Raw genomic sequence first — 14,177 nt, forward strand, 5'->3', positions numbered from 1 at the left:
ACGATCCAGATATCTACTGATTTTTTTAAAACATTATACTTAATTTTTGGAACATAAACTATAAACTTTAGAACATGTGTTATGTTTTTTAGAACATGCGTTACGTTTTTTCGAACATGAGTTATAAATTATATTATAGAACAAATGCAAAAATGATCGAGATATTTACTGATTTTTTTAAACATTATACTTAATTTGGAGAACATAAATTATAAAGTTTAGAATTATGTAACATTATTTAGAATTCCGTCCTTAACATTTAAAAACATAAATTACAAAAAATATAGAGGAATTAAATAAATAAAAAATTGGAGCATGTTTTTGGATTTTTTTGTTCTATTAATAATTCGTTATTATGCACATTTCTTTTTTTTTCTATTAATAATTTATTATTATGCACATTTAATCGATATTTAATAAGTGCATATGTCTAATATTAAACAATAGAAGCTACATGGATAATGGTATATTAATCAGCGCGCTCCATAATGGATAAGGAAAACAATTGTTGTTTAAAAAACAGTAAATATATGGACCATTTTTGCATTTGTTCTATAATATAATTTATAACTCATATTCTAAATAACATAACGTATGTTCTAAAGTTTATAGTTTGTGCTCCAAAAATTAAGTATAATGTTCTAAAAAAATCAGTAGATATCTTGATTGTTTTTTCATTTGTTTCAAAAATATAATTTATAACTCATGTTCGAAAAAACATAACACATGTTCTAAAAAAACATAACGTATGTTCTAAAGTTTGTAGTTTGTGTTCCAAAAATTAAGTATAATGTTATAAAAAAATCAGTAGATATTTGGATCGTTTTTTCATTTTTTCCAAAAATATAATTTATAACTCATGTTCGAAAAAACATAACACATGTTCTAAAAAACATAACGTATGTTCTAAAAAATATGTCGTACGTTCTAAACTTCATAGTTCGCGTTTTAAAAGTTAAAATATATGTTGTTTCAAAAAAAAAAATTAAATTATATGTTATAACGTATGTTTAAAAAAATATATTTTCTTATATAACATAAATTACAAAATATAAAAGAATTAAATAAATAAAAAATTGGAGCATGTTCTTGAATTTTTTCTATTAATAATTCATTATTATGCATATTTAATCAATATTAATAAGTGCATGCGTCAAATATTAAACAATGAAAGCTACAGTGCGATGGTATATTAATCAGCGCGGCACATATTACATAAGGAAAGTAATTGGCTTAGTGGTAAGTAATTTGGAGTGTAAACAAATGGTACAAGGTTAGAACCCCCATGACAGTAGTGTTTTTTGTTTAATTTTTAGACTCAAAACTACGTAGTTTTAGTGGTTCTCACCTAAGAAAGTGTCCTCACCTAAGAGGAGGTTCTCACTTGATCCCTCCCCTATATATATATATATTTAAAAGTAATATGATTGGTTTAATTAATTGGTGGATCCATTATGATTGAGTGGTTATAGAGTTTAACCATTGGAGTAAGATAGTTTAATAAAATGATGTTTATTAAATTGATGATGTGACATGTATATTGAGTGGTTCTGAGTATAAACCATTGGTAGAACATTATTAGTTGAAGCACGTGCGTACCAATTCTTGGATCATTCAAAGAAGAAGAGCTATAAAAATTTCCCAAATTCTCCACCTCCGGGTTTGGGAAGGCTGGTGAATATCCCCTTAAAAGGATGTTCAGAAGTTGAATGTATTTACAAAAAGTCACATAAGAAAACTAGCACAGTAGAAAGCTTAAAACACGAAATTTGAATCCATGTATAACCATAGTAGAAAGCTTTCGATGGAGGTGCTGAGCACAAAGGTTCAAAGGTGAGTGCCAATCAAACCATGACGAGAAGCATTTCAAAGACCTTAACGCCGATGAGAAGCTCAAAGAAGAATGAGTGTGAGAGGGAAACGATAAGGAATAAGAAGAATGGAGTGCAAAGGACAGCGGTCTGGAGAGAGAGGAGATTGTAGAAGTGAAGCGAGACCTAAGTAATGAAGAAGAATGGGAAGTGGGTATGTGCATACTGATGCTCGAAACATAGTATACTGCCTTGGAGGAAGAGGAAGTTGAGTTTTCGGTATACTCGAACACATACATTCATTGCTCTTATGTTGAATTGATTCTAGAGAGAGAAAAATTAATAAAGAGAATAGAGAGAAAGTAGAAGAAAAATAAGAAATTAAAGAGAAATAGAGAAGATGGTGTAATTGATTTTTATTTTTTTTTATTTTGGAGGTTGTTTGTGATAATTAGATAATAAAGGGTTTAATTTATAAAATAAATAAATATAAAGATAAAATTAACTCTTTTCCCTTTTCCCCTTTGATTTTTGATTTTTGTTAACACCGTTAGTCAATTTGGCCTATTTTTGCTAACGAAATGAATCTCAATGTACCATTTGTAAATTCTTAAACCACAAGGGTGTCGACCGAAAACAAGTGCAACCACAAAGTTTATTTTTATACTTTTCCCAAGTAACTATTACTTTGTTTATTTTCACCATTGGATTAATTTGACACTTCATCATCCAACGCTGAAAACAAACAAAGTAAGCATAGCCCCTATCTTAACTTTAATATTCGATATTATAATTTACAATTTTGATTTTAACAGTTCTTAAACGTAATTTAGGACAAATTCAAAAAACTGAGATATTAATTCAAAATAGATATTCGTCAAAATACGATAAATCGGTTCTAAAAGCATAATTTTCTTAATAAATTATTCCCTAAGATAAAATAATATATTCAGAATAATTTATGAATTGTTTAAATATCAAGTAAAATTTATTATTGAAAAAAAAAACCTCACACAAAAAATGGTTATCCACAGTTATTACGTCGTTCTATTAGAACTTTTGAGGTGCCGTACTTCCATTTGAACAACACGCTCCTCTAATAAGAAACATTCGCGCATAAAATTCCTCCATTATTGCGTTCACACTAACACTTGATTTTTATCTCAAACGATCTAGTATTTTCGTTGCCATCGGAAGCAAACTCTTTACAATTATATAAGGTCATTGGCCTGTTGCGAAATGAGTACTTTTGTTCCTTTGAGATCCACCTATTTGGATTTTCGTGAGTCGACATTGAGATCTCAGTCCAGAATTGGCGGCGCATATTTAGGGGGATATTCATTTGGTTGTTATTATCTATATTAGCTTACAACACTATTAGCCTCTGATCTATACAAAATGTGTTGGTTTTTACTCTAATTTACTTTCTTTTACGTTAAGACTATTAAAATAATTAATTTATCATTAATATTTCTTTTCCAAATTCCTACTTTTTAAATCTCTAAATCTTTCAAATCATAATTGGTTTTGTTATAGGATAAATTACAAATCTAGCCCAACTAAAAGGATCCATTTACATATCTAACCCACTTTGTTTCCATCTCACCAAATTAGACACTTTCATCCATTTTGGATAAAATTACCCTTAGTTCTATTCTATCGATCGATCCATCTGCTCCTGCTCCAACTTCTTCTTCTGGTTCTTCTTCTTCTTCGATCCAACTTCATCTCCGGTTCATCTTCTTCAATTTCTGATACCAATTAGCGATTTTTGAGATTATTGAAGTATTATGTTCAATTTCCTGTAGAAATGATATGTTTTTAGCTTATACGCCTGTTTTTCTTGCTGGTCTTGCCTCTTTCTTCATCTGTAACGGTATCGTTTCAATTTCTCTATTTTCCTCCATTTTCCTCTATTGTTGTCGTATTTGCGGACGAAATTTATCGCATTTCGTCACAAATGCGACAACTCTTGTCACAGATGCGACAACTCTTGTCGCATTTGTGACGAATTCGTCACAAATGCGACATTGCAGCGTTTAAATTGTTAGATTTTTTTTCTTTCTCATTTTTTTAGCTTTCCGTCCCAATCCTCTTCCGCAGATACTAATTCTTCAAAGGTTGAACGAAACATAATATCTTCTCTCTATAAACCATCGTCTTTTCATCGGTTTGAGATGTCGAAGAAGACGTTGAGAGTCTGAGGAAAAAGGTGAATTGAAATAAGGGTATTATTGTCTAAAGTGGATGAAAGTGTCTAATTTAATTAGGTGGAAGCAAAGTGGATTAAATATGTAAATGAACCCCTTCAAATAGGTTAGATTAGTTATTAGCCCTTTGTTATATTTAATGTCCGAGTTTAATGGAAAGTGAAAATTCCACTTATGGAATTTGAGTAGAAGCACATTGTGGCAATAATTTATAATTGATGAAAAGAAGAATTACTCTATCAAAAAAAAAAAAAAAATTACAGTTAAAAGGTTAATAACACACTAAGGACAAATTATCTGATCAATTCCGACAGCTAATTACACTCACACATGTATGAAGGACAAAAATAAAAAACTAATTAGCATATGAAATGCTTAAAAAGGATAACGCAACAAAAAATATATGTTTATGATTTTTTTTTTTGGATAATTACTAATCTAACCCAATCAAGGACCCCAATTTACATATCTAACCCACCTTGCTTCCATTTTACCAAATTAGACATTTAAACCCATTTTGGACAAAACTACCCTTATTCTCATATAACAACCATCTCCTCTTTCCCTTTTATTTACTTTCACATTCTCACAGCAAAATTCATCAACTCAACCCAAGATCTAAGCACATCCATACCCCATTCAAGTTCATGTAAGTATCATTTCTTCATTTTTTCATACACATTACTAGAAATACACAGTTGGTATTCGAATGCATTTGCTTGAATCTTGAAATTTTCCGATTCCGCCATTGTCGCTCGATGTGTCGCATTCTGGTGCTCAAATGCGATACAGAGAATCAAATGCGACAAGGACTCACATATACATTGTCACATTCAGAGCCATGTCGCATTTTGCGGTCGCATTTGATGTAGCATGTCACATTTAGCTGTCGCATTTTGGTGTATTATGCCGCATTTGAGTCGCATTTTGGTATAGCATGTCGCATTTGAGTCACATTTACATATGAATTGGCTTTATTATGTTTTGATCACGTGTCCATTTTACTAAATGTAGAAGTATGTCAACCAAAGAGAGGTGTACGTGTTTTTTATCTTGGGACGGACTGTGGACCAAAGAGGGAAATGTGATGACATACGTCGGTGGTAAAGCGAAGTTGTTGGTTTTGCCAACAGAGATTGACTTGCAAAAGTTGAAAGAGAAAGTTTATGGTGCACTTCGCGTTGATTCAACCTCGTATGATCTCCAAATGTCCATGTAGGCGACATATGGTCCAAATAAACTGCGTGGTGGGATATCACATATTGATGACGATGAAGATGTCATGGGATTCATAGAGTATTGCCGAATGAATCCGACCGATTTGATTCCATTGTACGTTACTCTAAACATGCGAACAATACAAGCTTCAACATTACGACCTAACAAGGATGGACATGTTGGTCAAAGCAAACCAACGGAAGTAGTAAGTAATGGTCCCACCATTGAACTGGATGCTCCTATACATGGTAAGGATGACAATGATGGTAGAAATGGTATCGATTATCAGAACTACAATAATGATGATTATCTGAATAATGATAATCATGATCATTATGATGAGCATTATGATAATGATTATTGTTACGATAATGGTGACAATGTGGAGAATGAAGATATCACACAGAATGAAATTCCTGTTAAAAGTGTTCATGAAACAGCTAAGCAACCTGAATGCGTCCAACGTATCCCATATGAGGATGGTGATGAAGATAGAATGAAAAGGATGACTGATCCATTTTGATGGTGTCCAAAGCTATGTGATGCGCCAGTGAATATGATTGCACCTAAGCAATCAAATGGAGGGACTACTTTGAAGTCAATGATATATTTTCGAACAAAGTTGAATTGCAAGATTCACTTGGAAAATATGCAATTGAAAATTCGTTTGAATGGAAGGTTTACAAATCAAACAAGTCTTTGTTTGAGGTGAAATGTAAGGATGTGGACAAATGTAAATAGAGGGCTAGAGGGATCGTCATTCCAGGTTCCAATTTGTTCAGGCTTTCAAGAATGGATGGTATGGACATGCACACTTGTGGGAGAGATCAGATATGTCCGCACCATAGGCAAGCGGGGAAACGTGTTGCAGGGATACTACTCCGAAATAGGTTTGATTTGGAAAATCGGGTGCATCGACCAAAGGATATTGTGTTTGATTTTGAACGAGATTTTTCCGTTAATCTCTCTTATATGCAAGTTTGGAGAGCAAGACACTGGGCATTGGAAGCGCAGAGTGGTTCGCCGGAGGAATCGTTCATGTTGTTACTGGACTACTGTGAGATGTTGAAGAGTACAAATCCGGGAACCGTGACACATATCGAGACAGATGATGATGATCAATTTAGATTTTTCTTTATGGCTATGGGTGCTTCATTGAGAGGTTTTAAACAACATATTCGACCTGTCTTAGCCATTGATGGAACTTTTCTAAAAGGTAAATATCCCGACATATTATACATTGCAGTTGCCATTGATGGGAACAAAATGATCTTTCCTATTACATTTGGAGTTGGCCCGAAAGAAAGTAATGAATCATGGCTTTGGTTTATGAATAAATTGAAAGAGTGTCTGCACGATGTTGAAGATCTAGCCATTATATCAGATCGAAATCAGAGCATTATACATGCAGTTAATTTGGTTTTTCCTAATGCTGTACATGGGGCATGCGCTCGTCATCTGCAACAAAATGTGAAGGCCAAATTTCGTGGAATTCGTAAGATAGATGAGGCGTTTTGGAAATGTGCAAAATCCTATCGGGTATCTGATTTTGAGGAAAACTTTGCGACACTTCGTTCACTACATTCCGTTGCTGTCGACTATTTACTGCAAGCTGGAAAAGAGAAATGGTCACGTGCATTCTTTTATGGTCGTCGGTATAACATTATCACCACGAATGTTGCAGAATCAGTCAACACGTTAATGGTGGAGGCTAGACGTCTACCAATCACAATGTTGGTTGAGTTCATACGCATGACATTACAGAAATGGTTTTACGAGAGACGTATAGCAGCAGGTTATAAACGTTTCTTTTATTTTATTTTATTTATAATACATAACTATTTATGAGATTAATATTTTTCTGCAGAAGAACGTGTGGGGTATTTGGCCAAGTTTCTAGAAAAAAAGATGATAAAGCGCGTAGACGCAGCAATACGTTGTTCGTATTTCCCTGTGGATAATCACACCTTTCAAATCGGTGATCGGGTAAAGGGGGGACTTGTTGATTTAAATGTAGGAACATGTACGTGCAGGAAATGGCAACTAGCCCAATTTCCATGTGAACACGTATGCAAAGTTGCTTCCAAACATAGGATGGATAACGCCTATAGGTGGGTGCATCGTTACTACACCAACGAGTCACTTAAGTTGGCATGGGGTGAGTCGATATATCCACTTGGTCACCAATCGGAATGGAAAGTGAACGAGAATCCTATGAAGGTGCTTCCTCCTAAGAAGGAGGGGCGGTCTGCTGGTCGACCAAAAGGTCAGAAAAGAAGGCTATCAGAAAAGAATCCTATGAAAAATTATTGGTTAATGTTGACCATAAAAGCTTTCATTTCTCCGAGTGTTCAAATTATTTATTTAAATTTGAAACGAAAAATTATCTTTTGATTGTTTGTTTCGGCATGATAATTAATAAATAGTCGAATATAATCACTTTCATGAGTTAATTTTTATTTTCCTAATTTAGTCATAGTCAAATATATTACATGCATTTGTACGGATTTGAACGCTAGTTTCCGATAAATTAGAAAGCTAATAATGCTTTACGCCTTTATATATTGTATGATTATATATAATAGAGATAATGTGTAAAAATATAGTCCTAACATTTACAACAAGGAGCAATTTTATCCTTAATGTTTAAAATGGTACAATTTTACCCTAATGTTGCCAATCAAGAGCAATTGTATCCCTAACGTTCACAAGTTGGATCAATTTTAGATATTATTGAGAAACACATATATTTTGTTCATTATTCTGCACCGATTGCAGATTAGTTCGTTTAAAAAAAAGATTTTATATTTTCTGTGGTTTAATAATATGAGGATAATATTTATTAATTTGGAGAAATGTTTTAAATTTTTTTTTTATCCAATTTATAAATAGACAATATAGTTTTTAATTTTTATGATATGTTACTAATGAGTAATTACATGTCAAATATAGATGACACGATTCAGGACCGAGAAAACAGTTTGATAAATTATTTCTAAAATTAACCCAACTTGACAACGTTAGAGGTAAAATTGTTCTTCACTGCCAACGTTAGGAGTAAAATTCAACCATTTTAGACGTTCGAAGTAAAATTGCTCATGTTTGTAAACGCTAAGGGTATTTTTACACCTTATCCCTATATAATATAAATTAAAAAATAGACTTAATATATTTGTTGTCTCTTATACTTGGCTTATTTGAATGCGTTTGCATTTCTTATATATTAAGAAAAATCTAATATATTTAATTTACATTTCTAAATGTAAATTGCAATATCAATCTCAATCAAAATTGACGTTTAACTTTAACATCCGATTTAGATTATAAGAGTTCTTAAACGTACTTTAGGACAAATTAAAAAAACATAGATATTATTCAATTGAACAAAAAAATTCAAAATATTTCGCCGACGTAATAAATATTAACCTCCAATTCTATAGGAAAAATGAATTTTTTTTAACGAACTAATCTGCAATTGGTGGTGCAGAACAAGGATTTGTAATTTACAATAATATCTAAAATTGACCCAACTTGTCAACATTAGAAGTAAAATTCCTTTTGGCTGCCAACGTTAGGGGTAAAATTGCTCCTGGCTGTAAACGTTAGATGTATTTTTGCATCTTATACCTATTATATATAAATTAAAAATAGAGTTAATACATTTGTGGAAAATAAAAAATGTGGTTTCATGGTAAATGTCGTTCTGACCAATTTTAATTCTTGAATATTTTCATTTTGAGGTCGTTAATGGTCAGTTTGAGGAGTTAGTTAAAATTGAATAGTCACCCATGTTAAAAAAGTGTAAAGTTCAGTGGTCATACCGTTAAGAATTAAAGTTCAGTGACCACAATGTTAAAATGGGTAAAGTTGAGTGACCATGGGTGTAATTTACCCATTTCTTATATATTAAGAAAAATCTAAGGATGAAAATTTGAATAGTTAAAAAAAAAAGAAAAAAAGAAAAAGAAAAAAAGAAAAGAATTAACTTAAGATTAATTCCGCGAAATATTTTGAATTTTTTTTATCCAATTCATAAATAGACAGTATATTTTTAAATTTTTTTCCACGTTTAATCATATGTTTTTGATTTGTCATTCACATGTCAAATGCAGATGACATGATTCATGGCCGAGAAGACAGTTTGATGAATTATTTCTAAAATTGACCAAACTTGACAATGTTAGGGATAAAATTACGCTTGACTGCTAACACTAGGGCAAATTATTAAAAGCACTCGGTTTTCCATGTCAAATGGAAGACTTTCCATACATATTTTGATGTAAAATTGCTCTTGACTGCCAACGTGAGAGGTAAAATTGAATAATTTTAGACGTTAGAGGTAAAATTGCTCCTGCTGTAAACGTTACGAGTATTTTTACACCTTATCCCTAGATAATATAAATTAAAAAATAGACTTAATATATAAACGTTAGGAATAAATATCTTTCGATTTTTTGTTTTGGCATGGTAATTAATAAATAGTAAAATATAATCGCTTTCTTTTTTCATAATAAAAAAGAATATAATCACTTTCACGATGTAGTTTATATTTATCTAATTTAGTCATAGTCAAATATATTTCGTGCATTCTACGGATTTGAACGGTAGTTTTCGATAAATCAGAAAGCTAATAATGTTTTAAGCCTTTATATATTGTATGATTATATATAATAGGAATAAGATGAAAAAATACTTCTAACCATGAGCAATTTTATCCCTAATGTCTAAAGTGGTGTAATTTTACCCATAACGTTGATAAGTTGTGTCAATTTCACATATTATTATAAAACACAGATATTTTTTCGTTAATTTTTTTTTCATATTTTATTTGGTTTAATAATAGAATTGAAGATTAATATTTATTAATTCGGTAAAATATTTTGAATTTTTTTGTCCAATTCATAAATAGATAGTATATTTTTTAAATATTTTTTCAGGTTTATGATCTGTCACAAATAAGGGTAAAATTACTTTTGACTACCAATATTAGAAGTAAAATTGCACTATTTTAGATGTTAGGAGTAAAATTGTTCCCGACCCTAAACCTTAGGAGTATTTTTACACCTTATTATCCCAGTATAATATAAACTAAAAATAGACTTAATACATTTGATTTGTTGTCTCTTATCCTAAAACTTAATTTACTTGTCCCAACAAAAAAAAAAAATTAATATTAAAATTAAAAAAGAAAAAAAACAAAAAGAAAAGAATTAACTTAACATGCAAAGTGTGGGACCCATGCATTTATGAGAGAATCCACACACAAAATACTACTAAAAACTGGTATTTTGAAAAAAGCTTTGATAATTCTTGAACAACAGTCTTGGATTTTTACTTTGTTATTTTAGGAAGTAATAAAAAATCTCATAAAATCTGCAAATCTGATTCAAAATGCACCTAGACATATATACTTACTTATAAATTAAGTCTTTCAATGTATTTTCAAAATTTAAATTAACATTACACAATAAAAAAAAAAAAAATGCAAAACAATACTTGGATATCCCCAGATATCATAATATCACAAATCAGACCACAAAAAAGAAATAAATCCAAAGTAGAATTTAATGCTCTTAAATGCAACAGGATTCTGTGTCCAGAAACCTTCTTTTTCTTGACATAAAGGTTAATTTTTTACCTCTGTATAAATACCACCCCAACTCATTTAATTTTTACCTGTGATTATATATCTTTGCTCTCCTCCCTGTATCTTTGCTCTCTATCTCATTCTCTTACATTAGCTTTGCTCTCCTGTATCTAATTCTCTTATAAAGAGTAAATGGAGAACAGGCAATCAACAAAGATGAGAAGTGGTTTCTCTCAGGTGAGTGAAGATGTCATGGAGAATATTTTCTCCAGGTTACCTGCAACGGCGTTTTCTTCAGCAGCATGCGTTAACAGATGTTGGAACCGGGTCTGTGGTCGAGTCCTAAAGAAGCCTAAGTTTGCTTCTGCTCTCTCACTTATGCCTACTCTCCCTGTAAGTTCCTCATTTTCAGAACTCATATTTTATCAAAATGACATGAAGGAGCAAGAGTTTGAGTCACCATTAATTCTTTTGTGATTCTTATTAGGATGCAATGGAGGAGGTTCTTCAAAAGGTTCTTGCTGAGCCCATTATTCCCCATTTCGCCATTGCCTGCATTGGCAAACAATTCAACTTGGCAGCGGCTCACCAAATGGTAATACACATTGATTTCAGTTCCAGCAATATCTAAGAATTTGGTTAACTTTTTTTCATTTGATATTGTGTAGCTTGCAGAAAAATTAGGGTCAAGGGTGCCACTCGTTACTAACACAGCCAGTGGGATAATCGGTCCTGATGACACTAATGAACTCCATGAGGCTAGTATATCTGGATGAAAATAAAAACTAAATTAAATATATCTCAAAGAGAAACCATTTCATTTCTTCTCTGAAAATAACACAGGTTAGGTGGAAAGCATGTGATGACGATGATGATGATTCTGATTCTGCCGCAGATAGTGTACTAGATCGCGGGATGGTTCTGGTGATTGGGTTTGTACCGGGACTAAGGGTTGATGCTATCCCGCTGTTCCAAACAATGACGGTAATTATTTGGTTGTTTCATAAGGAAATTTCTAAATGGGAAATTCCATGATGTATCTTCATGATTAATAATCATCTGCAGTTATATAGAATTGCATTTGTTTGTTCTGGATTTTCAAGTACTAAACTAAGAGCAACTATTTCTACCATCAGGTACCTCAAATTTGTTTGGATGATAATTTTCTGACGGATATCAAGAGCTTTACAGCTTCCTTTTCAGATTCTGAATCACCTGCTGGGATTATTTTGTTTGGAGTAAGTAGATTAATCGATTAGGTTTTTGTTATTATTTTTACATTTGCAATACTAATTAATATATGATATTTGTGGTTCTCTAGGATCGAAACATTGACATGAGACCTATCCTCGCAAGGATGGGTAAGTACTACAAAACATAATCTTTTTGTTCTCGATTGCATTTCTAGCTGATGAGAAGAATAATGTCACGAAATCTTATTTGAAATGGGCAGATTGTGCATTAGATGAGGAAACAGTCATTGTGGGTGATGCGAGTGGGCGCTTCATGTGGAGAAGTGCATATCATTCTCGACATTACGGTGCTGATAGTTACTTCCTTGATGCTGTTGCTCTTGTGTTTGCAAGGGACATACACAAATCTCAGGGTACTACATTATTTTCTAAGTATTCCTTTTCAAAGATACAAAACATTTCTGCATTCCTTTTCATCTTTTTCCTACATGCATCACTAATTGGTCCTTTTTTTTTTTAATTTGGGGGCAAAGAGCAGATATAGGAGAAACTCAATTTCATGTCACGTTGTCAACAGGCATAATGCCATTTGGTCCCCCAATCCATGCAGTTTGTGCAATACCAAAAGACACAACTAGTTCATGGCTTAGCGCTAGAGCGGAGGGGCAGATTGAAATCCTTGACAGCCAGGCTCTCTTAGCTGATATTAATAGTGAGGTAAATTTGAAGCCTTTGGTGATGTTATAACTTTTCCTTTGAAATTTATGGCAGTGAAATAAAATGGAAGATGCTCTATTTTTGTTTCTTTGCAATTTTCCATTGATTTGTGTGCTTTGTATTCTTTCAAAGACTGTTTTTCTTAAGTTCAAAGAAAGCAATTCTTTTGCAGTTTGATGAGGAAGATTATCCTCCTGATGTGTACATTGGAGTCGCACAGCACAAGCACAAGCACAAGCAATACCCTTGTGGGTCAGGGAGTTTTATATCAAAAACATTCTATGAAGTTTTAGGGTAAGGTTTGGAAGGAGCTATCTATCTACAATTTTACTATATCTTTAAACTTGCAAAACTAATTAAAGGGCATAATTATGTTATCTTTTCATTTTCAACAGAGCTGAGAGAGACTTTTTTATCGTCGATGGTGTTGGCGGCATCCAACCTGGTGATCCCTTTTTATTCTACCACTCGGATTCTGATACTGCATCATCTTCACGCACTAATGCCTACAGAAACCTTGCGATTCTGAAGGAAGAATCAAATCGCCAAAACTTCCTTTCTTCAAGGAATGGTGCACCTAGTAGTGGAGAGAAAGAGGTCTTTGGAGGTTTGATTTTCTCTTGCTATCTCCGAGAAATATCCGATCAACCCATTATCGAGAGCTCCCCATTCCATGAAAACTTTCCTGAGGTTCCACTTGCAGGACTCTTTTGCAATGGAGAAATCGGACGAGGTTTTTCGAGCTCAGTGAATCAGGAAGACGATGAACCAAACTCTGCTCGTTGTTGTCTGCACTATCATAGCACAGTATACTTGGCATTGTCATATACTCCACCAACTTCAGAGCATTAGTTGTGGAGCAAAGCTAAGTATGGGTTGAAATGTACAAAGGGAAAGTCATTGTGATTGTTTGCTTGATAGACGATTTAAGCTTAGATGAGATAGTTAATGAAAGTTTGTATGTTATGTATGAGAGTGAATTGAATGTTTTCTATGTTTTGCTGAATAATCTTATTGATTTTCAAACCCATTTGTTAACATTTCAAATATATTGTTGCCAAGATCAGAATTACATAATATAGTAAGAATAACATTTCTTCCAAAAAATATGAATAAAAAACTAAATAGTCACAAAATTATAAATGGAATTGAAGTAAAGCAATCAAACGAAATGAATAATTCCTTTCGATTTCAAGTTTTAACATATAAATAAAGGTGTATTCGGACATTTATGAGATATATTTATTGATGAAAAAATGGGACTATTCTTTTGAGTTCAGTTTATGTTCCTATGCTGTGAGAGTCAAATTAGTATAAGTGATACTAAGATAACACTAGAGAGAGAAAGAGTGAATCCTTTATCATGGGGTAGAATTCTCATATTTATATGCTTGACTTTTGAGATAGTGCGGGTAAATTACATACGTGGTGTACAACCTTT

The 14,177-nt window shown here is 32.4% G+C and overlaps 1 protein-coding gene across 1 annotated transcript; it reads left to right on the forward strand.

The window, feature by feature from the left end:
• The first annotated feature begins 10,935 nt into the window (after positions 1-10,935).
• LOC136232482 (F-box/LRR-repeat protein At5g63520-like) lies at positions 10,936-13,708 on the forward strand. The gene is made up of 10 exons (XM_066021697.1): positions 10,936-11,219; positions 11,314-11,421; positions 11,495-11,584; positions 11,670-11,810; positions 11,963-12,064; positions 12,148-12,187; positions 12,280-12,432; positions 12,558-12,736; positions 12,909-13,030; positions 13,132-13,708. The coding sequence occupies exons 1-10, from the start codon at positions 11,019-11,021 to the stop codon at positions 13,586-13,588; spliced, it is 1,593 nt and encodes a 530-aa protein (XP_065877769.1). The 5' UTR covers positions 10,936-11,018; the 3' UTR covers positions 13,589-13,708.
• The last annotated feature ends 469 nt before the right edge of the window (positions 13,709-14,177 follow it).

Source organism: Euphorbia lathyris, chromosome 1, assembly GCF_963576675.1.
Source record: "Euphorbia lathyris chromosome 1, ddEupLath1.1, whole genome shotgun sequence".
In the NCBI taxonomy this organism is placed as follows: Eukaryota; Viridiplantae; Streptophyta; class Magnoliopsida; order Malpighiales; family Euphorbiaceae; genus Euphorbia; species Euphorbia lathyris.